Source organism: Spinacia oleracea, chromosome 1 (assembly GCF_020520425.1).
Source record: "Spinacia oleracea cultivar Varoflay chromosome 1, BTI_SOV_V1, whole genome shotgun sequence".
NCBI classification, from domain to species: Eukaryota; Viridiplantae; Streptophyta; class Magnoliopsida; order Caryophyllales; family Amaranthaceae; genus Spinacia; species Spinacia oleracea.
In genome coordinates, this window is record NC_079487.1 from 121,911,933 (window position 1) to 121,938,437 (window position 26,505).

The 26,505-nt window shown below is 38.3% G+C and overlaps 3 protein-coding genes, 1 long non-coding RNA gene and 2 pseudogenes across 7 annotated transcripts; 1 reads left to right on the forward strand and 5 right to left on the reverse strand.

Moving 5' to 3' along the window:
* The first annotated feature begins 868 nt into the window (after positions 1 to 868).
* On the forward strand, positions 869 to 16,535 carry LOC110787427 (uncharacterized). 4 transcript variants are annotated; one of them, XR_008932390.1, is made up of 5 exons: positions 869 to 1,074; positions 12,627 to 12,950; positions 13,044 to 13,214; positions 14,800 to 14,880; positions 15,972 to 16,535. It is a non-coding gene; the product is annotated as an uncharacterized lncRNA (long non-coding RNA). The 4 variants fall into 4 exon arrangements; XR_008932394.1 differs by lacking the exons at positions 12,627 to 12,950; positions 13,044 to 13,214; positions 14,800 to 14,880; positions 15,972 to 16,535 and adding exons at positions 3,011 to 3,334; positions 3,428 to 3,598; positions 5,184 to 5,264; positions 7,940 to 8,317 and having other exon boundaries at positions 871 to 1,074; XR_002533095.2 differs by lacking the exons at positions 12,627 to 12,950; positions 13,044 to 13,214; positions 14,800 to 14,880; positions 15,972 to 16,535 and adding exons at positions 3,011 to 3,334; positions 3,428 to 3,598; positions 5,184 to 5,264; positions 6,356 to 6,540 and having other exon boundaries at positions 872 to 1,074.
* LOC110787426 (receptor-like protein kinase HSL1) lies at positions 3,922 to 7,303 on the reverse strand. Its single transcript, XM_021992049.2, has 2 exons — positions 4,657 to 7,303; positions 3,922 to 4,511 (listed from the first exon to the last, which is right to left on the reverse strand). The coding sequence occupies exons 1-2, from the start codon at positions 7,268 to 7,270 to the stop codon at positions 4,072 to 4,074; spliced, it is 3,054 nt and encodes a 1,017-aa protein (XP_021847741.2). The 5' UTR covers positions 7,271 to 7,303; the 3' UTR covers positions 3,922 to 4,071.
* LOC110787391 (receptor-like protein kinase HSL1) lies at positions 8,246 to 11,144 on the reverse strand. Its single transcript, XM_021992015.2, has 2 exons — positions 9,209 to 11,144; positions 8,246 to 9,031 (listed from the first exon to the last, which is right to left on the reverse strand). Exons 1-2 carry the CDS (start codon positions 11,142 to 11,144, stop codon positions 8,691 to 8,693), a joined length of 2,277 nt encoding a protein of 758 aa, XP_021847707.2. The 3' UTR covers positions 8,246 to 8,690.
* Positions 13,538 to 16,885, reverse strand: LOC130472295 (receptor-like protein kinase HSL1; annotated as a pseudogene).
* A 975-nt stretch (positions 16,886 to 17,860) lies between these two features.
* LOC130472299 (receptor-like protein kinase HSL1) lies at positions 17,861 to 21,338 on the reverse strand (annotated as a pseudogene).
* Positions 21,339 to 21,744: 406 nt separating this feature from the next.
* Positions 21,745 to 25,661, reverse strand: LOC130459105 (receptor-like protein kinase HSL1). The gene is made up of 2 exons (XM_056842891.1): positions 22,820 to 25,661; positions 21,745 to 22,720 (listed from the first exon to the last, which is right to left on the reverse strand). Exons 1-2 carry the CDS (start codon positions 25,440 to 25,442, stop codon positions 22,281 to 22,283), a joined length of 3,063 nt encoding a protein of 1,020 aa, XP_056698869.1. The 5' UTR covers positions 25,443 to 25,661; the 3' UTR covers positions 21,745 to 22,280.
* Between the last annotated feature and the right edge of the window lie 844 nt (positions 25,662 to 26,505).

Genomic DNA, 26,505 nt, shown 5'->3' on the forward strand with positions numbered 1-26,505 from the left:
ATCCACCTCTACTAATGTGTTCAAAAAGAGTTTGAAGTCTATTAGAAAGTGTTACTTTTATTTAAAATCTATTCGAAAGCCATGAAGTACTGATGTAATGATATATTGCAATTTGGATTATACAACCGGGTGCATAATGCGATGAACATATTTGAAACAAAGCGCAGAATAATGGAGTGTAAATCGTGCAAATTGAGAAAAATGAGTCGATACTGTAGTTGTAGTTTCTCATTTTTGCTTAAAAGCGCAGAACAATTATTCTCATTTTTCTCCCTCTTTCACTCCCTTTGATGCCATAGCTTCCAACAATGGAGTGTTTTTTCTTTTTTTGGGCGTTAAAACCTCCATTGACAAAACGAATTAACATTGATACAAGAAATCTTGGATTCACTGGAATAATAGCATCTCAGAAACATAACGCACAAACACTAGCAAAAGCAATACCATTACAAAGATTGCATACCCTTTAGCCTTAGCAAAATCAATCAATCAAGTACCAGTTAAATAAACACGAATTGCTAAAATCAATGTAAACAATAGATTGACATAAAACACAAAAAAGCATCAAATTTATCAACAATCAAGAATCAACTCATACGAAATTGCACAATTTGGATTATACACCTGGGTGCACAGTGCTCATCGTGCAACGATATGTTCTAAGGATTTGAACTATATGTTATATGGATTTGAACTATATGTCTATTAGCTATATGTTCTTTGGGTATCAATAATATGTTCTTTGTATTTGAATTACATGTTCATTTAAAAACAGGGTGCACAGTAAACATTGTGCACCCGGATACATAAACCTATTTTGATATGTGTTAGATTCAAATTCTATCTTATTACTCTTTATCTATGAATTAATTTCAAAAAGTAAAATAAAAAATAGAACCAAACTTGTGACAGTGACGGAAATTACTATCATTCCTGATTCCAAAACTCCAGTAAGGATTAACAAAGGATATTGGTAATTTGAAGGCAAATCACGACGATTAAGGGGGAAATCGTTCAGGCATTCAGTTTTGGCGGGATTACAAGAAACAGCGTTTTGCTTCATCCAACCCATGGGTTAGTCGATCTCTTTGCAATTATTTCCTGTAAATCTGCGTTGTTTCATAATCTGTTTGAAATTGTAAACCAATGATTATATTTTAAATTCATGCTTCCGTTAATTTCACGTGTTCATTCGGAAACTGGGGTTCTTACCTGCAAATTCAATTCTCAATTAGATTTCAAGTTTGAATTATATTAGATTTTGTGTGATTTCTTATGTTGGATTTAGGTTACGTGAAATATGATTACATCTGTTGGTTTTATTTTCTCCTGTTTTGTTGGAATTAATTTCAAAATTGTTGGGTTTCAATTGGTACTGTAGCTCATAATTTAGTGGGTATCATCACCCTCATCAGTGTAAATAACTAAGTATTAGCCTATGATAATCTCTGTTAAGTTGATTTCTTCTTGTGAAGAAAGCTATATTCTCAGCTGCTGATATATTTGATTAGTGGTACCCAAAATTTGTTTGTGAAACCGAAAATCCGTCTACTTGGAATTACTCGTTAGAATGTTCCACATTTCCACTGATTTTGCAAGATCATGAAGCTTTGGTATGCGCCTAACAAATCATCACATGAAAAATATATTTTTTAATTTTTTTCTTTAATTTTATTAAACTATGGTTAATGTCCTAATCCGTGTGAATTAGTATCGTAAGGGTACTTTTTTGGGGCAATTCTTAGGGTTTGTCTCCGGTTAGCAATTCGGAAAACGAAATTGTATGAACATAGATTCTTTAGCACTTCCAGATAAGAGAAATTCACTTGGTCGAATGAGAAGCTTTTCTAGGGCAGAAATATTTCAAGTAGAGAGGGTGAGTTAGGTTCAAGGATCATCCCCCCCTCAAGTAGCATAATCCCTTTGCAGCTCCAACAGCGATTGTCAATCGTATTGGCCAAATTCCAGAACAATATTGGCATCTGGACTGCTACTTGATGTATCCGAGATCATTGATGATGGTACATTTTCTCTCCTTTTTCTCAGAAGCCACTTATCAAGGCTCTGATTTTCCATGTATTCATACACAAGAAGCTTTTCTAGGCACCTCACCTGAGATACATCACAACAACTTCACTATATTAGAATGCCTAAATTGGCCCAGAACCTCAACTCCTGTTAGAATTTGCTTTTCAAGTACGTGTTCTAGTTTTCTGCCATTCCAAATTCTCTTGACAGCCACTTTATTTCCTGAATTATTCACAATAATCATGTATACCTTTCCTGATCCCCCAAATCCGATCATGTTATTGTCTGTCAGGCCAGATATAACCTTTGTTTCAGCTGTGAAATGGTTTGAGTTCCCATGGTTGTTGCTCACGACTATGCTTTTCTTGTCTCCCTTTGATAACCTTGAAGAAGGTGAAGCACAAAAACACAAGGAAAATGGTTGCTACAGGAACTAGAATCATGGCAAGATAACTGTGTCGAGAGGTAGAGCATCGAGGAAGGTTTGAGATTTGTTTATTGGAGCACAAATTGGCATTGTCTAAGACACTGAGATTAAATGCCTTGATGCCAAATATACGAGGGATTGTCCCACTCTGTCTACAAAGTTTGTCCATTCTGACAGAAAGTACATAGTTTGGGAATCAGCCCCACAAGTTGACGTGATAAGTCATTCGTCTAATAGTTGAGGAGTTTGAGTTCTTCTCTCCTTGTGTGTCTTTTATGGGCGATCTTTTATTAACTAAAAATGTATTTACTTCACTAATAACTAATTAAGTCTTGTAATTACTTTTATCCTTGTAACAAGTTGCCACAGTTCAATGGTTAGTTTGGTTGTAATTTGTGAATTCAAAGACGACAAGTGCATACGATTGTTTTCCTTCACTGCATCTATAATTTTATAGTTTACTTTGTGTAGGTTCTTTTTGGAAGGAGCTTATAAGATTTAATCATGTTTTTACTTTTTAACCATGCTAGAATTAATTTACGTTATGTTTTGTAGGATGTTGCAAACTGATGGATATCTTCAGCAAAATACCAAGGATCAAATTCGTAATTCTCAGATTGTCTCAATGGTACATAGCAGGGTTGACGCTACAGTTTGTCACCTTTTAATGCTCCAGTGGATTGTACAACCTTTTCCATTCTAAAAGGATCCTTCAGAGTGTTATTCTCTTCACGCTTACACCATTCCTTGCATTTGATCAAGTCAGGCTATGCTATTGCTAACACCTTGAACCATGCCCTTTCAGCTTCGGCTGTCTGATCTACTAGTATTGGTTTTTACTTTGGAGTCTTCCTCATTGATGCCCGCGAGAAAAAGAGGGTGAGTTAAATTTAACCCAAAACTACGTTGAAAAGGACATGTATAACTGGAATTCAAAGGTTTGTGTTCGTTAATCAGCAACTTCAATTGTAGCTAATCAGCTTGAAAAAGTGACAACCAGAGAAAGCGGACCAAGAATATTCAAATTGTCGGACCTGCTTTTTCAGCTGTGGGGGTTTTTTGCAGCTGCTTTTCTTGACTACTGTAGCAAGTATGGCCTACCAAATTTGATCATTCTCCAGCTTCTTTCTCCTCTCTTATATGGTAAAGATTTGCTGCTTGATCTCTTTCTACTATGCACCTTAAATTGTTAATTACTTGATTAGCCATCTGTTTTAACATCCTGTTGTAGTGTGGTTGAACTTGTACAATTATTGCGCTCCCTTCGTCTAGTAATAATAGTCACATTTACTCACCAGTAAAGAAGGATTTCTTGTGCATATTTTACTTGTGGGAAAATAGTGAGTCTGGGGAATTTTATTCTTTAGTTTTATGTTGCCGCAAAGGAGGCATGGCAGTAGCTGCAAGCGAGAGTATAACTCAGATCATTGATATGGACATTCCTAGAGACTACAGTGACTGAATCATTCATGAAATTGTAGAATCAAACTCGTAGCGCTATTCTCAACTTCTCTTCTTGAGAGAAAAAAAAAGAAGATATACTTTTTTCACAGTATTTTTAGCTATCTAGATCTTATCCTGCAGAAATACAACAAACACTTGTCATGGGTACTAACTCAAACCATGCCATAGTCATCTTCTTTTACCGCCCTCTTGCTATTTTTACAACTAGAGATATAGTTTCCACCCCCTAGAAGAGGGGAAACATCGCGGTCATTCTTTGCCTTTGCTCCTCCAGAACCTTCTAAAATGCTACGTCGTTGAAGCATTTGCAAAACCTCCTTCATTGTTGGCCTATAAATAGGTAATGCACTGGTGCACATCAACCCTATCTTGAACACATTGGTCATTTCTTCCAAATAACAAGGCTCCTGCACTTCCTTATCAAGCACATCTTTTATTGGATTTCCCTCGTTGTAATGCCTCAATGCCCATTCTGCAAGATTTGTGTGTTCATCTCCAATGTGTGGCTCTTTCCCTGTTACTAGCTCGAGTAAAACTACTCCAAAGCTGTAGATGTCAATCTTTTCATTCACCTTGGTTGTGTGGCAATATTCTGCAAGATGTAACACACTTCACTGTCAGTTTATTATGTAGTTTAGTATATAATTGAAATACTGTCCTAATTACTAAATTTTCCTAATTCGCGGTAAATACTGCATGAAAATTTTGGCAGTAGAAGAATAATCTAGATATTTTACCTGGGGCCATGTAACCAAAAGATCCAGCAACAGCAGAAACTGTGTGAGGATCATCTCCTGCCTTGGCCAAAATCTTTGCTAACCCAAAATCAGCAATCTTGGCATTGAATTCAGAATCCAGCAAAATATTACTGGATTTCACATCCCTGTGAATTATAGGTGGTGAACAATCAGTGTGCATATAACTTAATCCTTGAGCAGCACCAGTAGCAATTTTCAATCTAGTAGGCCAGTCCAGAATTGCATGATGAGCCGACCCACTCATTGATGAAATAGCTCGCCTTCTTTCATGGATCCATTTATCCAAGCTCTGTCTCTCCATATACTCATATACAAGCAATTTCGAGCTTTCACTTGAAATACTACAAAGTAACTTTACTATATTGAGATGCCTTATTGTACCCAGAATTTGGATCTCAGCATTGAACTCTTTTTCCAAACTCTTGCTTGTTTTCCTGTTGTTCCATAATCTCTTAACTGCGACAACATCCCCTGATTTATTAACTGGTATCCTGTAAACTTTGCAGGAACCTCCAAACCCAGTTACGTTGCTCTCGGTTAAGTTATTAAGGATTTTCTGTTCGGTGAAGTCTACCCTATGAAAAGAGGTCAGTTTCCATGTATCTTGTTCTTGCTTATTCTTTCTTTGCCTGATTTCACTGATTATGAACACCATGAAGTATAAGGCTGCTAGCAAGGCAATAATTGTAAGGACTGTAATCAAAGCTAGATATTTGGTGGACAACTTTTTTACGTTTTTTGGATGAATCAAGCATTTTGGGAGGTTTAAAATTTCAATATCAGAGCATAGGTTGGTGTCCAAGAAACTAGCATTGGATGCACTGTTATCAAGCCCATATGGGATTCTCCCAGTAAGCTTATTGGAGGAAAGGTTGAGAGAATTGAGCTCTAATTGGCCTAACTCGGGTGGAATTTCGCCAGAAAATTGATCATCAGACAAATCAAGATAATTAAGAACAGGCAAAGAGCCAAGAACTGATGGAATCAAGCCAGAAAGCTTGTTATGAGAGAGATTCAAGTTGTTTAAGCTTTGCCATGAGATTATTTCCGAGGGAAGCTCACCTGTGAGTTGATTTCCATCAAGCAAGAGAGTGTTAAGGAGTGAAAGGCTTGTGAATTCCGATGGAATTGTACCTGTGATGATATTGTTGCTTGCTGCAAACACCTGTAAATTTCTCCAAGTGCTTACACTTGATGGGATTTTTCCGGAAAATTTGTTGTTGCTGATTTCCACCCGACTCAGGTTCAAAGCCAATTTCTCAGGAAGTTGACCTGAAAATTGGTTGCTGCTAAGTAATATGCTATGAATAGACCGCAAAGACCATAGGCCTTTCGGAACTTCACCTGAAAAACTGTTGTTGTAGAGTAAAACTACAACCAAAGAATTGCATTGGCCTAAAGAAGATGGGATTGTCCCATTCAGATAATTGTTGAATGCCACAACACCTGACAACTTCCCGTGGAAGCAAAGATTCTCCTGCAGCTGGCCTGTGAATGCATTGTCTGCTACCTCGAAGCCCTTGAGATTCGAGTGTCGGCCAATTTCCGGGGGAAGTGGACCCGAAAACCGGTTATTAAACAACTTAAGCCATTCCAAAGAAGGAAGCAGGCCTATACTTGGTGGTACTGTTCCATAGAATTGGTTCTCATATAAATATAAAATCTCTAATTTTTGCAGATTTCCAATTTCTTCCGGGATGGTTCCTGTCAAATTGTTGGTTGAAAGATCGATTTCTGCTAAATTCAAGGCCCTGATCGATGTTGGAATCCCTCCTGATAGCCTATTTTTGTGCAAGTATAAATATGTCAAGTTCTGAAGCAAAAACAACCCACTTGGAATTTCACCCACCAAGTTATTTTCCACCAAGTCTAAATGCTCAAGGTTAATTAAATTGGCGAAACCTTTTGGGATTTCACCAATCAAATTACATTGAGTTATCCAAAGTAACCTTAAACTCTTAAGCATCCCAAATTCTCTGGGTAAGTTGGTAGGGGAAAATGGGTTGATTGCTAACACCAATTCCTCGAGGTTTTCCAAGTTTCCAAGCTGAGCAGGAAATGTGCCATTGAACAAATTGGAATCCAAACGCAAGGTGATCAACCTTTTGAGTTGAGCCAATGACGTTGGGATATCTCCAGTGAAGTTGTTTAGACTAAGGTCAAGGTATTGAAGATTAGAAGAAAGTTTATTTACATCATTTGGTAATTTCCCTACAAAGAAGTTTGAAGATAGGACTAATGTTTGGAGCTTGGTACAATTGTATAAGAATGTGGGGAAGTTACCTGGGATTGTATTGTTTCCAAGATCAAGGAAGGTAAGATTTTTAAGATCACAAATGGATGACGGGATTTCTGTGTCGATGTTTAGGCTATTCAGGGAGATTCCGGTAACACTTTTACCACCGGTACAATTGATTCCAGGCCAAAGGCATGGGGAGGTGGCGGAAGTCCAGTTTCGCATTGAGGGTTGATTACCCCATTGCTGCTTGATTTTCATTAGGATTGCCTTTTCTGGGACGGTAAGTTCGGAACTTACAGAAAAGGGAAAGCAAGTCAGGAAGATGGAAAGAAAAGAAAGCAGGAATTTCGACATTTTTTTGGCAAATACTGCTGAGTTTGTGTTTTGGAAATTAATCACTTGAAAATGCCGTGTAAAATATAAGTAGCTCCTCCCTAAAGATTGTCTTCATCATAGTCAAAAAAGACTAATGCAGCGGGCCACCTCAGTCATGGGTATCATGGCTACTCTTTATCAAATTTTCTACAGTCTATTGTTAGTTTGGCTGACAAGTCAAAGATAAATTTTTACTGACCTTCTCCACGCTTTCCTTGATAAACTGGAGTCAAAATCAAAAAGATCCAAAACTTAGCTTTGATCTTGTTGGTTGACCAGTGACTAATACCAAGTACTCGTACTCTTTATTCGTCACTGTTACCATAGTTTATTACTGCCTACCAACTGGTCATTATATTTCTGTGTTAAAATTGGAGTTTCCTTGAAATTTTCATCGTTCATCATAGTGCTCTGATATGTCCAAGAATATTTTCGTAGTTCGTTATTTCTGTAATCTGTACGTATCCCTCTGCACTTTTATGAAACCTTACCTTACTGCAGGGTGAATATTGGGTTGAACTTCCTTATGATAGTTGGGTACTTTTTTCTGGGTTTCTGGCTTAGAAAGTTTTTTCTTTTTTCCGTAATCTTCTTTTTATCAGAATATTTTCTATTTCTCGGTCTATAAATTCTTATTTTTAGTCGCAGCTTATTTGTAGTTCCAAGACAAACAACAGGAAGGGATAGATGAGTGCACAAATTCACACAGTGGCACCATGGGGTATTGGGGTGGAAACAAGAAGCAAGGAAACACTGGGGGAAGAGTGAAATGGAGTGATTTTGGGTCCCGTAAATACATGAAAACACGAAAAAACTTATTTGTTTGGTTTAGCTGCATGCATTCAGATGGTGCAACCTGATTCTGTATATCTTGGTATAACTTGATCTTGAAATGATAGCTGAAATAAGTAAACAAGGTGGCATAGTATAGCTGTATCAATCTGATCGACTAAATAAGAATGCCAATGTTGTCTATTAGTTTGTAACGAACTTTATATTATTTATACAATCACTTAGCTAATATTGTACTTTCCAACTACAGAGTATCGTATATTGTTATTTCCTTGTTTTTAATTATCTTCTACTACTTCCGATGGAGCCAAAAATTCATTTGTTCTTTTGACTGTGGGATGTAATGGACTAAATCAAAATGACTCTTAATACCTCTTCGCTTCCTTTCCATGAAGTAGAAGATGGTCGTCCCGTTGTCGTCCCGTTATCGCTTTTGGGTCAATTGGAAACAACCTCTCTGCAATTGCAGGCGTAAGGTTGCGTACGTCCGACCCCCCTTACCCCGCTTCTTTGCGGGAGCCTCTTTGAGGCAATGGGGTAATAATAATGAACCAGAAATATCTTTATCCACCAGGCCGGCCGGAGAGGGTTTCAAGTTTCAACATACTCATTCCTGGAGTGCTGTTTGTGTCTGTTCATGGTCACTCCATTCAATGAGGAGCTGGAGTACCTGCTTCATAGTTGGTCTTGAACTAGGCATCTGGCTTGTGCACATGAGACCTAATTTAAACACATTTACCATCTGCTCAATAAAGCTTGGTTCTTTGACATCCTCATCTAAGGCGTCAATGATGGGATGTTCCTCACAACAGTGCTTCCATGACCAGTCTGCCAGATTCAAGTGACTGTTTCCTTTGCACGGATGTTTTCCTGTTACTAATTCCAGAAGAACAACTCCGAAGCTGTATACATCGATCTTCTCATTCATCCTTTTTGTACGCCAATATTCTACATGACCATTTGAAAAAGAAAAGAGGAAATCAGGAACGGAAAAAGAAAAGGGTGAATGTGGGTTCTTATTCTTAATATATTAACCAGATGGTTGAGGAAGTTTAGTTTATGATTTTCAGATTAATAATGAGAATGGAAAAAATATTAGAAACTATGATATCAAAAGGTTACTACCTGGAGCTATGTAACCAAAAGAGCCTGCAACAGCAGATGCAGTGTGAGGTTCTGCAGTCTTGATTGTCATCTTGGCTAGTCCGAAATCTGCAATTTTGGGACTGAACTCCGAATCTAACAAGATATTGCTTGATTTCACGTCTCTATGAATGATGGGAGAAGAACAGTCATTGTGCAAATAGCATAGTCCCTTTGCAGCACCAACAGCAATCCCTAATCGCGTCGGCCAATCCAGAACAGTATTATTAGGATCCAGACTGCTCATTGATGATGTTTCATTTGATCTCTGTTTCTTGTGAAGCCACTTATCAAGACTCAGGTTCTCCATGTATTCATATACAAGAAGCTTTTCTTGTGCACTTGAGACACAACACAGCAACTTCACTACATTAGAATGCCTAAAAGTGCTGAGAAATCCAACTTCTGTTAGAAATTGCTTTTCAAGTGCTCCTTTCAGTTTTTTTCCGTTCAATATTCTTTTGACGGCAACTTGTTGACCTTGATCATTCACAGTAACTCTGTATACCTTTCCTGAGCCGCCAGATCCGATCATGTTTATATCTGTCAGGCTACATACAATCTTTTTTTCAGTGAAGTCTATCCTGTGAAATGGTGTCATTTCCCATACCTGTTGTTCACTGCTACAGTCTGCTTGTCTCCCCTTATTAACTTTTAAGAATGTGAAATACAGAAATATCAGGAAAATTATTACTCCAGGAACCAGAATTGTTGCAAGATATCTGCGTCGAGAGGAAGAGCATCGAGGAAAGTTTGTTAACTGTTTATCCGAGCACAAATTGGCATTGCCTGTGATAATGAGAGCATAATCTCTGCTGTCAAAAGCACGCGGGATCTTCCCACTGAATTTATTGTAAGAGAGGTCAAGCATGTTTCGGTTTAGCTGTGCTAATTCAGGAGGTATTTGACCCGATAGCTTGTTATTGGACAAGTCCAAACCAAAAATTCTATGCAAAGAACCTAAAGCTGGTGGGAGTGTTCCTGAAAGGTTATTTCTAGCAAGATTGAGACTTTCCAGGGACTTCCATGATATTATTCTCGAAGGTAGCTCACCAGATAATTTATTATCATTGAGGAGAAGAGTAGTAAGAGATGAAAGAGCAGTTAACTCCACTGGAATATTGCCGGAGAAGTTGTTGTTGTTTGCTCGAAATGTTTCTAGATTTCTACAGTTGGTAATATTGAATGGAATAGGGCCTGAAAGTTTGTTATTGCTTACATCTAGCAAAACCAGATGTGCTGACAAGTGACTTGGAATTCCTCCAACCAAGTTATTCCACCCTAAGTTTAAAAACTCAAGGTTGGTTAGATTAGCAAATTCAGTTGGGATTTCACCATTCAAATTGCACTGAGAAAGCTGAAGAAACTTCAAACTCTTGAGCTTCCCAAATTCTTTGGGAAGGTTCCGAGGGGAATATGAGTTGTAAGCCAGCCCCAATACCTCAAGGTTCTCCAAGTTCCCCAACGAGGTTGGGATATCTCCAGTGAAATTGTTATAACTAAGGTCAAGGTGTTTGAGATTAGGAGATAGCTTGTTGATGTCTCTTGGTAATTTCCCGTTGAAAAAGTTGAAGGATAGGCTTAATGTTTGGAGCTTGGTACAATTGTATAAAATTGTTGGGAAGTTCCCTCGGATGTTATTATCACTAAGATCAAGGGTGGTGAGATTCTTGAGATTACAAATGTATGGTGGGATTTCTCTGTCAATATTTCTGAAATTCAGAGAGATTCCAGTGACTGTTTTGCCACCGGTACACTGGACTCCGTACCAATTACAAGGAGGGATGGTGGAATTCCAAAATTGTAATCCCAATTCATGTTTTAGATTAAGTAGGATAGCCTGATCAGAGAGGGGAGGTAGGGAAATTACCAGAATTGGAAAACAAGACAGGAAGAGTGTGAGGAAAGAAAGCAGCATCGTTTAATCCCCCTGCTTAATCTTGTTTGCTTGTTGGTGTTGGCCACTAAGGGAAATTCTGATGACTGTTTTGCCGCCGGTATATTGATTTCCGGGCCAATTACAAGGAGAAGTGGCAGAATCATGTAACTGTATTTGCCATTGCTGATTGATTTTAAGTAGGATTGTCTGATCAGAGGTGGGAGGGGAAATTACCAAATTGGGAAAGTGAGGCAGGAAGAAGGGCATGAAACAGAGCAGGATGACATTGTGGGTGTTGAAGGCAGAGGAGCTCGAAGCATTCAATAAAATTAAAGTCGAAGAGATCCCACCAATTGACTGGTAAGTTCTCCACATATCTTCATTTGTTACCCCATAACGCGGCTTGTTGTTGGAGTTTTTCTTTAGACTTGGTTTAACTTGTGGTTGGTTTAACTTGTGGTAACTAATCGTGATAAACTGTCATAAATTTTGTAGTTAACCATGAAAGTAACACCCCTGTATAAAGGAGTATTTTGTGATAATCAAATAATACAGGCCTAGAATTGTAGACTGTTCAACATTGGCGAAACATATTTTTCCTTTTCTTCTCTATTTTGTGAGTCATTAGTCAATAGTCAATACCATAGGAAAAAACAGGGCTTTATCGGGGAACATGCCCTTGCTCTTTTCCACGAACTTTGCAAGTCACGCAAATGCAGTGTAAACGCTATAACTGTCCTGATCATTAGCTACCGTTGCAATTTGGCAAGTATTGCACACGTCCAAATGCAAAAATGCATTCATGATCTCGTAAAATAGGAAGAGGGACAATTTTTCTTTTCTTTGGTCATGATACAGGCATTTCTAATTTGGGTCCTCTGTTGAAGATAGGTGAAAATAATGAATAGGTTAATATTAATACATACTTACATATGTATATTTTTCTTAGGGAAGATTGTTAATCCTTGTGAATTCTAAACTTCCTGGTCCTCCACGAAAACAGTAAATTAAACCAATTCCAACTCTGAAACAAGAAGATACCAAATTGTTTTGATCTTTTTACGGTACTTTACACCAACGGGGTTCCATCCTAAAACCAAGTGGTGATAGGTGGAGTAGCCCACCAATCTTATATGTTAATCAATCCCCACAAGTTTGGGAATCAGCCCCACAAGTTGACGTGATAAGTCATTCGTCTAATAGTTGAGGAGTTTGAGTTCTTCTCTCCTTGTGTGTCTTTTATGGGCGATCTTTTATTAACTAAAAATGTATTTACTTCACTAATAACTAATTAAGTCTTGTAATTACTTTTATCCTTGTAACAAGTTGCCACAGTTCAATGGTTAGTTTGGTTGTAATTTGTGAATTCAAAGACGACAAGTGCATACGATTGTTTTCCTTCACTGCATCTATAATTTTATAGTTTACTTTGTGTAGGTTCTTTTTGGAAGGAGCTTATAAGATTTAATCATGTTTTTACTTTTTAACCATGCTAGAATTAATTTACGTTATGTTTTGTAGGATGTTGCAAACTGATGGATATCTTCAGCAAAATACCGAGGATCAAATTCGTAATTCTCAGATTGTCTCAATGGTACATAGCAGGGTTGACGCTACAGTTTGTCACCTTTTAATGCTCCAGTGGATTGTACAACCTTTTCCATTCTAAAAGGATCCTTCAGAGTGTTATTCTCTTCACGCTTACACCATTCCTTGCATTTGATCAAGTCAGGCTATGCTATTGCTAACACCTTGAACCATGCCCTTTCAGCTTCGGCTGTCTGATCTACTAGTATTGGTTTTTACTTTGGAGTCTTCCTCATTGATGCCCGCGAGAAAAAGAGGGTGAGTTAAATTTAACCCAAAACTACGTTGAAAAGGACATGTATAACTGGAATTCAAAGGTTTGTGTTCGTTAATCAGCAACTTCAATTGTAGCTAATCAGCTTGAAAAAGTGACAACCAGAGAAAGCGGACCAAGAATATTCAAATTGTCGGACCTGCTTTTTCAGCTGTGGGGGTTTTTTGCAGCTGCTTTTCTTGACTACTGTAGCAAGTATGGCCTACCAAATTTGATCATTCTCCAGCTTCTTTCTCCTCTCTTATATGGTAAAGATTTGCTGCTTGATCTCTTTCTACTATGCACCTTAAATTGTTAATTACTTGATTAGCCATCTGTTTTAACATCCTGTTGTAGTGTGGTTGAACTTGTACAATTATTGCGCTCCCTTCGTCTAGTAATAATAGTCACATTTACTCACCAGTAAAGAAGGATTTCTTGTGCATATTTTACTTGTGGGAAAATAGTGAGTCTGGGGAATTTTATTCTTTAGTTTTATGTTGCCGCAAAGGAGGCATGGCAGTAGCTGCAAGCGAGAGTATAACTCAGATCATTGATATGGACATTCCTAGAGACTACAGTGACTGAATCATTCATGAAATTGTAGAATCAAACTCGTAGCGCTATTCTCAACTTCTCTTCTTGAGAGAAAAAAAAAGAAGATATACTTTTTTCACAGTATTTTTAGCTATCTAGATCTTATCCTGCAGAAATACAACAAACACTTGTCATGGGTACTAACTCAAACCATGCCATAGTCATCTTCTTTTACCGCCCTCTTGCTATTTTTACAACTAGAGATATAGTTTCCACCCCCTAGAAGAGGGGAAACATCGCGGTCATTCTTTGCCTTTGCTCCTCCAGAACCTTCTAAAATGCTACGTCGTTGAAGCATTTGCAAAACCTCCTTCATTGTTGGCCTATAAATAGGTAATGCACTGGTGCACATCAACCCTATCTTGAACACATTGGTCATTTCTTCCAAATAACAAGGCTCCTGCACTTCCTTATCAAGCACATCTTTTATTGGATTTCCCTCGTTGTAATGCCTCAATGCCCATTCTGCAAGATTTGTGTGTTCATCTCCAATGTGTGGCTCTTTCCCTGTTACTAGCTCGAGTAAAACTACTCCAAAGCTGTAGATGTCAATCTTTTCATTCACCTTGGTTGTGTGGCAATATTCTGCAAGATGTAACACACTTCACTGTCAGTTTATTATGTAGTTTAGTATATAATTGAAATACTGTCCTAATTACTAAATTTTCCTAATTCGCGGTAAATACTGCATGAAAATTTTGGCAGTAGAAGAATAATCTAGATATTTTACCTGGGGCCATGTAACCAAAAGATCCAGCAACAGCAGAAACTGTGTGAGGATCATCTCCTGCCTTGGCCAAAATCTTTGCTAACCCAAAATCAGCAATCTTGGCATTGAATTCAGAATCCAGCAAAATATTACTGGATTTCACATCCCTGTGAATTATAGGTGGTGAACAATCAGTGTGCATATAACTTAATCCTTGAGCAGCACCAGTAGCAATTTTCAATCTAGTAGGCCAGTCCAGAATTGCATGATGAGCCGACCCACTCATTGATGAAATAGCTCGCCTTCTTTCATGGATCCATTTATCCAAGCTCTGTCTCTCCATATACTCATATACAAGCAATTTCGAGCTTTCACTTGAAATACTACAAAGTAACTTTACTATATTGAGATGCCTTATTGTACCCAGAATTTGGACCTCAGCATTGAACTCTTTTTCCAAACTCTTGCTTGTTTTCCTGTTGTTCCATAATCTCTTAACTGCGACAACATCCCCTGATTGATTAACTGGTATCCTGTAAACTTTGCAGGAACCTCCAAACCCAGTTACGTTGCTCTCGGTTAAGTTATTAAGGATTTTCTGTTCGGTGAAGTCTACCCTATGAAAAGAGGTCAGTTTCCATGTATCTTGTTCTTGCTTATTCTTTCTTTGCCTGATTTCACTGATTATGAACACCATGAAGTATAAGGCTGCTAGCAAGGCAATAATTGTAAGGACTGTAATCAAAGCTAGATATTTGGTGGACAACTTTTTTACGTTTTTTGGATGAATCAAGCATTTTGGGAGGTTTAAAATTTCAATATCAGAGCATAGGTTGGTGTCCAAGAAACTAGCATTGGATGCACTGTTATCAAGCCCATATGGGATTCTCCCAGTAAGCTTATTGGAGGAAAGGTTGAGAGAATTGAGCTCTAATTGGCCTAACTCGGGTGGAATTTCGCCAGAAAATTGATCATCAGACAAATCAAGATAATTAAGAACAGGCAAAGAGCCAAGAACTGATGGAATCAAGCCAGAAAGCTTGTTATGAGAGAGATTCAAGTTGTTTAAGCTTTGCCATGAGATTATTTCCGAGGGAAGCTCACCTGTGAGTTGATTTCCATCAAGCAAGAGAGTGTTAAGGAGTGAAAGGCTTGTGAATTCCGATGGAATTGTACCTGTGATGATATTGTTGCTTGCTGCAAACACCTGTAAATTTCTCCAAGTGCTTACACTTGATGGGATTTTTCCGGAAAATTTGTTGTTGCTGATTTCCACCCGACTCAGGTTCAAAGCCAATTTCTCAGGAAGTTGACCTGAAAATTGGTTGCTGCTAAGTAATATGCTATGAATAGACCGCAAAGACCATAGGCCTTTCGGAACTTCACCTGAAAAACTGTTGTTGTAGAGTAAAACTACAACCAAAGAATTGCATTGGCCTAAAGAAGATGGGATTGTCCCATTCAGATAATTGTTGAATGCCACAACACCTGACAACTTCCCGTGGAAGCAAAGATTCTCCTGCAGCTGGCCTGTGAATGCATTGTCTGCTACCTCGAAGCCCTTGAGATTCGAGTGTCGGCCAATTTCCGGGGGAAGTGGACCCGAAAACCGGTTATTAAACAACTTAAGCCATTCCAAAGAAGGAAGCAGGCCTATACTTGGTGGTACTGTTCCATAGAATTGGTTCTCATATAAATATAAAATCTCTAATTTTTGCAGATTTCCAATTTCTTCCGGGATGGTTCCTGTCAAATTGTTGGTTGAAAGATCGATTTCTGCTAAATTCAAGGCCCTGATCGATGTTGGAATCCCTCCTGATAGCCTATTTTTGTGCAAGTATAAATATGTCAAGTTCTGAAGCAAAAACAACCCACTTGGAATTTCACCCACCAAGTTATTTTCCACCAAGTCTAAATGCTCAAGGTTAATTAAATTGGCGAAACCTTTTGGGATTTCACCAATCAAATTACATTGAGTCATCCAAAGTAACCTTAAACTCTTAAGCATCCCAAATTCTCTGGGTAAGTTGGTAGGGGAAAATGGGTTGATTGCTAACACCAATTCCTCGAGGTTTTCCAAGTTTCCAAGCTGAGCAGGAAATGTGCCATTGAACAAATTGGAATCCAAACGAAGGTGATCAACCTTTTGAGTTGAGCCAATGACGTTGGGATATCTCCAGTGAAGTTGTTTAGACTAAGGTCAAGGTATTGAAGATTAGAAGAAAGTTTATTTACATCATTTGGTAATTTCCCTACAAAGAAGTTTGAAGATAGGACTAATGTTTGGAGCTTGGTACAATTGTATAAGAATGTGGGGAAGTTACCTGGGATTGTATTGTTTCCAAGATCAAGGAAGGTAAGATTTTTAAGATCACAAATGGATGACGGGATTTCTGTGTCGATGTTTAGGCTATTCAGGGAGATTCCGGTAACACTTTTACCACCGGTACAATTGATTCCAGGCCAAAGGCATGGGGAGGTGGCGGAAGTCCAGTTTCGCATTGAGGGTTGATTACCCCATTGCTGCTTGATTTTCATTAGGATTGCCTTTTCTGGGACGGTAAGTTCGGAACTTACAGAAAAGGGAAAGCAAGTCAGGAAGATGGAAAGAAAAGAAAGCAGGAATTTCGACATTTTTTTGGCAAATACTGCTGAGTTTGTGTTTTGGAAATTAATCACTTGAAAATGCCGTGTAAAATATAAGTAGCTCCTCCCTAAAGATTGTCTTCATCATAGTCAAAAAAGACTAATGCAGCGGGCCACCTCAGTCATGGGTATCATGGCTACTCTTTATCAAATTTTCTACAGTCTATTGTTAGTTTGGCTGACAAGTCAAAGATAAATTTTTACTGACCTTCTCCACGCTTTCCTTGATAAACTGGAGTCAAAATCAAAAAGATCCAAAACTTAGCTTTGATCTTGTTGGTTGACCAGTGACTAATACCAAGTACTCGTACTCTTTATTCGTCACTGTTACCATAGTTTATTACTGCCTACCAACTGGTCATTATATTTCTGTGTTAAAATTGGAGTTTCCTTGAAATTTTCATCGTTCATCATAGTGCTCTGATATGTCCAAGAATATTTTCGTAGTTCGTTATTTCTGTAATCTGTACGTATCCCTCTGCACTTTTATGAAACCTTACCTTACTGCAGGGTGAATATTGGGTTGAACTTCCTTATGATAGTTGGGTACTTTTTTCTGGGTTTCTGGCTTAGAAAGTTTTTTCTTTTTTCCGTAATCTTCTTTTTATCAGAATATTTTCTATTTCTCGGTCTATAAATTCTTATTTTTAGTCGCAGCTTATTTGTAGTTCCAAGACAAACAACAGGAAGGGATAGATGAGTGCACAAATTCACACAGTGGCACCATGGGGTATTGGGGTGGAAACAAGAAGCAAGGAAACACTGGGGGAAGAGTGAAATGGAGTGATTTTGGGTCCCGTAAATACATGAAAACACGAAAAAACTTATTTGTTTGGTTTAGCTGCATGCATTCAGATGGTGCAACCTGATTCTGTATATCTTGGTATAACTTGATCTTGAAATGATAGCTGAAATAAGTAAACAAGGTGGCATAGTATAGCTGTATCAATCTGATCGACTAAATAAGAATGCCAATGTTGTCTATTAGTTTGTAACGAACTTTATATTATTTATACAATCACTTAGCTAATATTGTACTTTCCAACTACAGAGTATCGTATATTGTTATTTCCTTGTTTTTAATTATCTTCTACTACTTCCGATGGAGCCAAAAATTCATTTGTTCTTTTGACTGTGGGATGTAATGGACTAAATCAAAATGACTCTTAATACCTCTTCGCTTCCTTTCCATGAAGTAGAAGATGGTCGTCCCGTTGTCGTCCCGTTATCGCTTTTGGGTCAATTGGAAACAACCTCTCTGCAATTGCAGGCGTAAGGTTGCGTACGTCCGACCCCCCTTACCCCGCTTCTTTGCGGGAGCCTCTTTGAGGCAATGGGGTAATAATAATGAACCAGAAATATCTTTATCCACCAGGCCGGCCGGAGAGGGTTTCAAGTTTCAACATACTCATTCCTGGAGTGCTGTTTGTGTCTGTTCATGGTCACTCCATTCAATGAGGAGCTGGAGTACCTGCTTCATAGTTGGTCTTGAACTAGGCATCTGGCTTGTGCACATGAGACCTAATTTAAACACATTTACCATCTGCTCAATAAAGCTTGGTTCTTTGACATCCTCATCTAAGGCGTCAATGATGGGATGTTCCTCACAACAGTGCTTCCATGACCAGTCTGCCAGATTCAAGTGACTGTTTCCTTTGCACGGATGTTTTCCTGTTACTAATTCCAGAAGAACAACTCCGAAGCTGTATACATCGATCTTCTCATTCATCCTTTTTGTACGCCAATATTCTACATGACCATTTGAAAAAGAAAAGAGGAAATCAGGAACGGAAAAAGAAAAGGGTGAATGTGGGTTCTTATTCTTAATATATTAACCAGATGGTTGAGGAAGTTTAGTTTATGATTTTCAGATTAATAATGAGAATGGAAAAAATATTAGAAACTATGATATCAAAAGGTTACTACCTGGAGCTATGTAACCAAAAGAGCCTGCAACAGCAGATGCAGTGTGAGGTTCTGCAGTCTTGATTGTCATCTTGGCTAGTCCGAAATCTGCAATTTTGGGACTGAACTCCGAATCTAACAAGATATTGCTTGATTTCACGTCTCTATGAATGATGGGAGAAGAACAGTCATTGTGCAAATAGCATAGTCCCTTTGCAGCACCAACAGCAATCCCTAATCGCGTCGGCCAATCCAGAACAGTATTATTAGGATCCAGACTGCTCATTGATGATGTTTCATTTGATCTCTGTTTCTTGTGAAGCCACTTATCAAGACTCAGGTTCTCCATGTATTCATATACAAGAAGCTTTTCTTGTGCACTTGAGACACAACACAGCAACTTCACTACATTAGAATGCCTAAAAGTGCTGAGAAATCCAACTTCTGTTAGAAATTGCTTTTCAAGTGCTCCTTTCAGTTTTTTTTCCGTTCAATATTCTTTTGACGGCAACTTGTTGACCTTGATCATTCACAGTAACTCTGTATACCTTTCCTGAGCCGCCAGATCCGATCATGTTTATATCTGTCAGGCTACATACAATCTTTTTTTCAGTGAAGTCTATCCTGTGAAATGGTGTCATTTCCCATACCTGTTGTTCACTGCTACAGTCTGCTTGTCTCCCCTTATTAACTTTTAAGAATGTGAAATACAGAAATATCAGGAAAATTATTACTCCAGGAACCAGAATTGTTGCAAGATATCTGCGTCGAGAGGAAGAGCATCGAGGAAAGTTTGTTAACTGTTTATCCGAGCACAAATTGGCATTGCCTGTGATAATGAGAGCATAATCTCTGCTGTCAAAAGCACGCGGGATCTTCCCACTGAATTTATTGTAAGAGAGGTCAAGCATGTTTCGGTTTAGCTGTGCTAATTCAGGAGGTATTTGACCCGATAGCTTGTTATTGGACAAGTCCAAACCAAAAATTCTATGCAAAGAACCTAAAGCTGGTGGGAGTGTTCCTGAAAGGTTATTTCTAGCAAGATTGAGACTTTCCAGGGACTTCCATGATATTATTCTCGAAGGTAGCTCACCAGATAATTTATTATCATTGAGGAGAAGAGTAGTAAGAGATGAAAGAGCAGTTAACTCCACTGGAATATTGCCGGAGAAGTTGTTGTTGTTTGCTCGAAATGTTTCTAGATTTCTACAGTTGGTAATATTGAATGGAATAGGGCCTGAAAGTTTGTTATTGCTTACATCTAGCAAAACCAGATGTGCTGACAAGTGACTTGGAATTCCTCCAACCAAGTTATTCCACCCTAAGTTTAAAAACTCAAGGTTGGTTAGATTAGCAAATTCAGTTGGGATTTCACCATTCAAATTGCACTGAGAAAGCTGAAGAAACTTCAAACTCTTGAGCTTCCCAAATTCTTTGGGAAGGTTCCGAGGGGAATATGAGTTGTAAGCCAGCCCCAATACCTCAAGGTTCTCCAAGTTCCCCAACGAGGTTGGGATATCTCCAGTGAAATTGTTATAACTAAGGTCAAGGTGTTTGAGATTAGGAGATAGCTTGTTGATGTCTCTTGGTAATTTCCCGTTGAAAAAGTTGAAGGATAGGCTTAATGTTTGGAGCTTGGTACAATTGTATAAAATTGTTGGGAAGTTCCCTCGGATGTTATTATCACTAAGATCAAGGGTGGTGAGATTCTTGAGATTACAAATGTATGGTGGGATTTCTCTGTCAATATTTCTGAAATTCAGAGAGATTCCAGTGACTGTTTTGCCACCGGTACACTGGACTCCGTACCAATTACAAGGAGGGATGGTGGAATTCCAAAATTGTAATCCCAATTCATGTTTTAGATTAAGTAGGATAGCCTGATCAGAGAGGGGAGGTAGGGAAATTACCAGAATTGGAAAACAAGACAGGAAGAGTGTGAGGAAAGAAAGCAGCATCGTTTAATCCCCCTGCTTAATCTTGTTTGCTTGTTGGTGTTGGCCACTAAGGGAAATTCTGATGACTGTTTTGCCGCCGGTATATTGATTTCCGGGCCAATTACAAGGAGAAGTGGCAGAATCATGTAACTGTATTTGCCATTGCTGATTGATTTTAAGTAGGATTGTCTGATCAGAGGTGGGAGGGGAAATTACCAAATTGGGAAAGTGAGGCAGGAAGAAGGGCATGAAACAGAGCAGGATGACATTGTGGGTGTTGAAGGCAGAGGAGCTCGAAGCATTCAATAAAATTAAAGTCGAAGAGATCCCACCAATTGACTGGTAAGTTCTCCACATATCTTCATTTGTTACCCCATAACGCGGCTTGTTGTTGGAGTTTTTCTTTAGACTTGGTTTAACTTGTGGTTGGTTTAACTTGTGGTAACTAATCGTGATAAACTGTCATAAATTTTGTAGTTAACCATGAAAGTAACACCCCTGTATAAAGGAGTATTTTGTGATAATCAAATAATACAGGCCTAGAATTGTAGACTGTTCAACATTGGCGAAACATATTTTTCCTTTTCTTCTCTATTTTGTGAGTCATTAGTCAATAGTCAATACCATAGGAAAAAACAGGGCTTTATCGGGGAACATGCCCTTGCTCTTTTCCACGAACTTTGCAAGTCACGCAAATGCAGTGTAAACGCTATAACTGTCCTGATCATTAGCTACCGTTGCAATTTGGCAAGTATTGCACACGTCCAAATGCAAAAATGCATTCATGATCTCGTAAAATAGGAAGAGGGACAATTTTTCTTTTCTTTGGTCATGATACAGGCATTTCTAATTTGGGTCCTCTGTTGAAGATAGGTGAAAATAATGAATAGGTTAATATTAATACATACTTACATATGTATATTTTTCTTAGGGAAGATTGTTAATCCTTGTGAATTCTAAACTTCCTGGTCCTCCACGAAAACAGTAAATTAAACCAATTCCAACTCTGAAACAAGAAGATACCAAATTGTTTTGATCTTTTTACGGTACTTTACACCAACGGGGTTCCATCCTAAAACCAAGTGGTGATAGGTGGAGTAGCCCACCAATCTTATATGTTAATCAATCTCCCTTTATTTCTTCCACGTGGGACAATTAGTCTCAACTTACATGTGGGTTAATCTTCTCAACTTATATTCATGTATTCAGGATCCAGGGTCCAGTTTAAACAAGACTAACTTCATTGGTGTATAGCTGCAGGATGTTCCTCGACCAGTTTCCAGTGGCAAACCTTTTGTGTGAAGGGGCTCATACAATTGATACAAACCTCTTAGCTGATGCCATAGTTCAATTGGTAGTTTGGTTGTGAATTCAAGTATGCCCTTCCGAAGTTTGATCATCCTCCAGCTTCTTCTTCCCGTCTTTTGTGGTAAGAAAATATATATACTTTCATTTACATCATATTCAGTTACCTAGTTCTTATTAAAATTAGTTCCTATTATCTTACATAAACACAACAGACACCTGTCATGGGTACTAACTCAAACCATGCTGTAGACATCTTCTTCTACTATCCTCTTGCTATTCTTACAACTAGAGATATAGTTTTCACCCCCGAGAAGAGGGGAAACATCTCGGTCATTCTTTGTCTTTGCTCCTCCAGAACCTTCTAAAATGCTACGTCGTTGAAGCATTTGCAAAACCTCCTTCATTGTTGGCCTATAAATAGGTAATGCACTGGTGCACATCAACCCTATCTTGAACACATTGGTCATCTCTTCCAAATAACAAGGCTCCTGCACTTCCTTATCAAGGACATCTTTTATTGGATTTCCCTCGTTGTAATGCCTCAATGCCCATTCTGCAAGATTTGTGTGTTCATCTCCTATGTGTGGCTCCTTCCCTGTTACTAGCTCAAGTAGAACTACTCCGAAGCTGTAGATGTCTATCTTCTCATTCACCTTTGTTGTGTGGCAATATTCTGCAACACAAACACTTCCATGTCAGCTTAATTATCAAAGTAGTAATCATCTTTGAAATAATATATTGTCCTTTGATAAGAATAAGTTAGAAATTTTACCTGGAGCCATGTAACCAAAAGATCCAGCAACAGCAGACACTGTGTAAGGCTCTCCACCTGGCTTAGCCAAAATCTTTGCTAACCCAAAATCAGCAATCTTTGCATTGAATTCAGAATCCAGCAAAATATTACTGGATTTCACATCCCTATGAATTATAGGAGGTGAACAATCATTATGCATGTAGCTTAATCCTTGAGCAGAATCAATAGCAATCTTCAATCTAGCAGGCCAGTCCAGAACCGGATAATGAATCGACCCACTCATTGATGAAATAGTTTCCCTTTTACCCTCATGGATCCATTTATCCAGGCTTTGTTTCTCCATGTACTCATACACAAGCATTTTCGAGTTTTCACTAGAAATACAGCAAAGTAACTTCACTATGTTGAGATGCCTTATGGTACCCAGAATCTGGACCTCAGCAAGGAACTCTTTCTCCAGATGACTGCTCATTTTTTTGTTGCTCCATATCCTCTTTACCGCAACGGCATCACCTGATTGGTTAATGGGGATCCAGTAAACTTTACCAGATCCTCCTGACCCGATCATATTTTTCTCAGTTAAGTTAGCAAGGATTTTCTCTTCTGTGAAATGTAGCTTGTGGAAAGAGGTCAGTTTCCATGTATCTAGATCTTGCCTATTCTTTCTTTGCCGGATTTCTCTGATTATGAACACCATGTAGTATAAAGTTACCACTAAGGCAACCAATGCAAGGACTATGATCAAAGCAAGATATTTGGAAGACAAATTCGGGTTTCTTTGACGAATTGAGCATTTTGGGAGGTCTAAGAATCCGGTATCAGAGCATAAGTGGGTGTTCAAGAAACTAGCCTGGTATGCACTGTTATCAATTCCAAATGGGATTTCCCCAGTGAGTTGATTTGAGGAAAAATTAAGTGAAGGAGCTTTTATTTGGCCCAATTCAGGTGGAATTTGGCCAGAAAATTGATTATTAGACAAATCAAGAGAAGTAAGTACAGGCAAAGACCCGAAAACAGAAGGAATCGAACCAGAAATATCGTTATGAGAGAGATCTAAGCTGTTTAGCCTCTCCCATGAGATTATTTCAGAGGGAAGCTCACCTGAGAGTTGATTCCCATCAAGCAACAGAGTGTTCAGTTGTGATAGGGTTGTTAGTTCCAATGGAACAGTACCTGTGATCATGTTGTTGCTAGCTTTAAACACCTGCAAATTCCTCCAAGTCTTTATACTTTCTGGAATCTTTCCAGAAAACTTGTTGTTGCTCAATTCCACAAGACTTAAGTTCTCAGCCGTCATCTCGGGAAGTTGGCCTGAAAATTGGTTGTTGCTAAGTTGCATGAACATCATCTTCTCCGAAGTCCATAACCCTTCAGGAACTTCACCTGACAAGCTGTTGTTGTAGACTTCAACTACGAGCAGGGACTTGCATTGGCCAAGAGAGCTTGGGATTGTCCCATTCAGATAGTTGTTGAATGCCACAACACCCCTCAATTTCCCGTTCAGACAAAGATTCTCCGGTAATTGACCGGTGAATGCATTTTCTGACACCTCAAAACTATCGAGTTTCGAGTGTAACCCCATTTCTGGGGGAAGTGTACCAGAAAGCCGGTTCTTAAACACCCTCACCTGGGTTAAAGAAGGAAGTTGACTTATACTTGGTGGTAAAGTTCCATGGAATTGGTTCTGAAACAATTTCAAAATCGTTAAATTTTGCAGTTTTCCAATATCATCAGGGATAATTCCTGTCATATTGTTCTGCGAAATGTCCAATTCCACCAAATTCAAGGCTTCAATTGAGGTTGGTAATCCCCCTGATAGCAAATTTTGGTACAAGTACAAAAATTCCAAGTTCTTGAGTAAGAACAACCCACTTGGAATTCCACCCTCCAAACTATTGTCAACCAAGTCTAGATGCTCAAGGCTAGCAAGATCAGCGAAACTTTTTGGGATTTCGCCAATCAAATTGCATTGAGTCATCCAAAGAAACTTCAAATTCTTAAGCTTCCCAAAATTTTCAGGTAATTTCGTAGGGGTAAAAGGGTTGTAAGCTAACACCAATGTCTCAAGATTTTCCAAGTCACCCAACTCAGAAGGGAATGTGCCATTAAACAAATTGCTGTCTAAATGCAAGGTGATTAACCCTTTAACTCTACCTAATGAGGTTGGGATATTACCAGTGAAGTTGTTTAGACTAAGATTAAGGAGTTGGAGATCAAGGGAAAGGTTATCTATATCATTTGGTAATTCCCCAACAAAGTAGTTTGCAGATAGGTCTAAAGTTTGGAGCTTTGTACAATTGTATAGAAATGTAGGGAAATTACCTGGAATTCTATTGTTTCCAAGATCAAGGTATGTGAGATTCTTGAGATGACAAATGGATGATGGGATTTCAACTTCGATGTTTAGGCTATTGAGGGAGATACCGGTGACGCTTTCGCCACCGGTACAATTGATTCCAACCCATTGACAGTGGGAGGTGGTGGAATTCCATGATTGTATTTGTGATTGATTACCCCATTCCTGCTTGATTTGCAACAGGATTTCTTGGTCTGAAGGAGGAGATTGTGAAATTACCAAAAAGGGTAGGAGTGTGGAGAAAAGGAGGAGGAATTTGGTGTGTGAAAAGGGTTGATTTGTCATTTTGTAAATGGATTTGGGTAGTTTCTTTGCTCTGTTTTTGGGTACTCTGTTTCAGACACAGAGGAGCTTAGAAGTGAGAACACATGTTTTAGGAGAGAGAAATTTGGTTAGGACTTTCAATGAACGTGTTCATATTTGGTGTGCTTAGTTTTGATTATTGGGGGTTTATATTACTCCGTAATTTCACACTGCATCGTGATTGGGACCATAAAAGTTGTGAGTCAAGTCAATGAAAGTTAAATATAGTGGTGTATCATTTGTCATTATTGATAGATTGAAAAATGTAAAATAATATTCCAAATAATGACAAATCAAAAAACTTCAGAAAATTATTTCTATCTAGAATGACAACTATACATATAAATATGTGATGAATATATTGTATTAATTGTGTTGAAAAGTCATAGATCACGCAGATTGAGTAGCTTAGATGCTAATCTCAACATATATGAGATCATATAAGTCATATAGATACTTCGTATATACTCCCTCCGTCTTTTTCCGTTTGACTCATATTTCTTTTTGGGTGTCTTTTTGAGATTATTTCATACCTTGAATAAAAATTATTCTCACTTGTTCTCTCTCTATGTCTTTTCTTATGGACATACTTTTATCAACTTATACACATATTTTACACTCAATTCTTAATAAAGTAAATTTTGAAGGCAATTAAAATGAGATATCTACCAATTGAGGTTGACATGAGTGGTTAAGGGTCTCTTGCTCCATAACCAATGTCTTGTGTTCGAGCCCTTGATATGGAAAAAATCTCAATTGGGAGGGATGTTGTCCATCGAGGTACCCATATAAACTCACGCATGAGATTACGCCGAAAGCGGTGGGAACTCCTCGTAGTAGAACCAAAAAGAAAAAGGGATATCTAACAATCTAAACATACATCAATAACTAACATTAAAGCAATTTGACATCTAATTCTTAATAAAGTAAACTTTGACTATGACAATTAAAATCCAGGTCATTAAACCAATCCGTCGTGGTACTTGTATATCGCACTTATTCTTTGCGGATGATGCCATGATATTCTTCAAAGAAAATCGAGAAG

Excerpts from the sequence above, each read along its gene's own strand:
- LOC110787391 (XM_021992015.2), bottom strand. The coding sequence starts at position 11,144 with ATGCTGCTTTCTTTCCTCACACTCTTCCTGTCTTGTTTTCCAATTCTG. Across the intron at positions 9,032-9,208 it reads TTTTGGTTACATAGCTCCAG|AATATTGGCGTACAAAAAGG; the intron begins GTAGTAACCTTT and ends ATGGTCATGTAG.
- LOC110787426 (XM_021992049.2), bottom strand. The coding sequence starts at position 7,270 with ATGTCGAAATTCCTGCTTTCTTTTCTTTCCATCTTCCTGACTTGCTTT. Across the intron at positions 4,512-4,656 it reads TTTTGGTTACATGGCCCCAG|AATATTGCCACACAACCAAG; the intron begins GTAAAATATCTA and ends TACATCTTGCAG.
- LOC130459105 (XM_056842891.1), bottom strand. The coding sequence starts at position 25,442 with ATGACAAATCAACCCTTTTCACACACCAAATTCCTCCTCCTTTTCTCC. Across the intron at positions 22,721-22,819 it reads TTTTGGTTACATGGCTCCAG|AATATTGCCACACAACAAAG; the intron begins GTAAAATTTCTA and ends TTTGTGTTGCAG.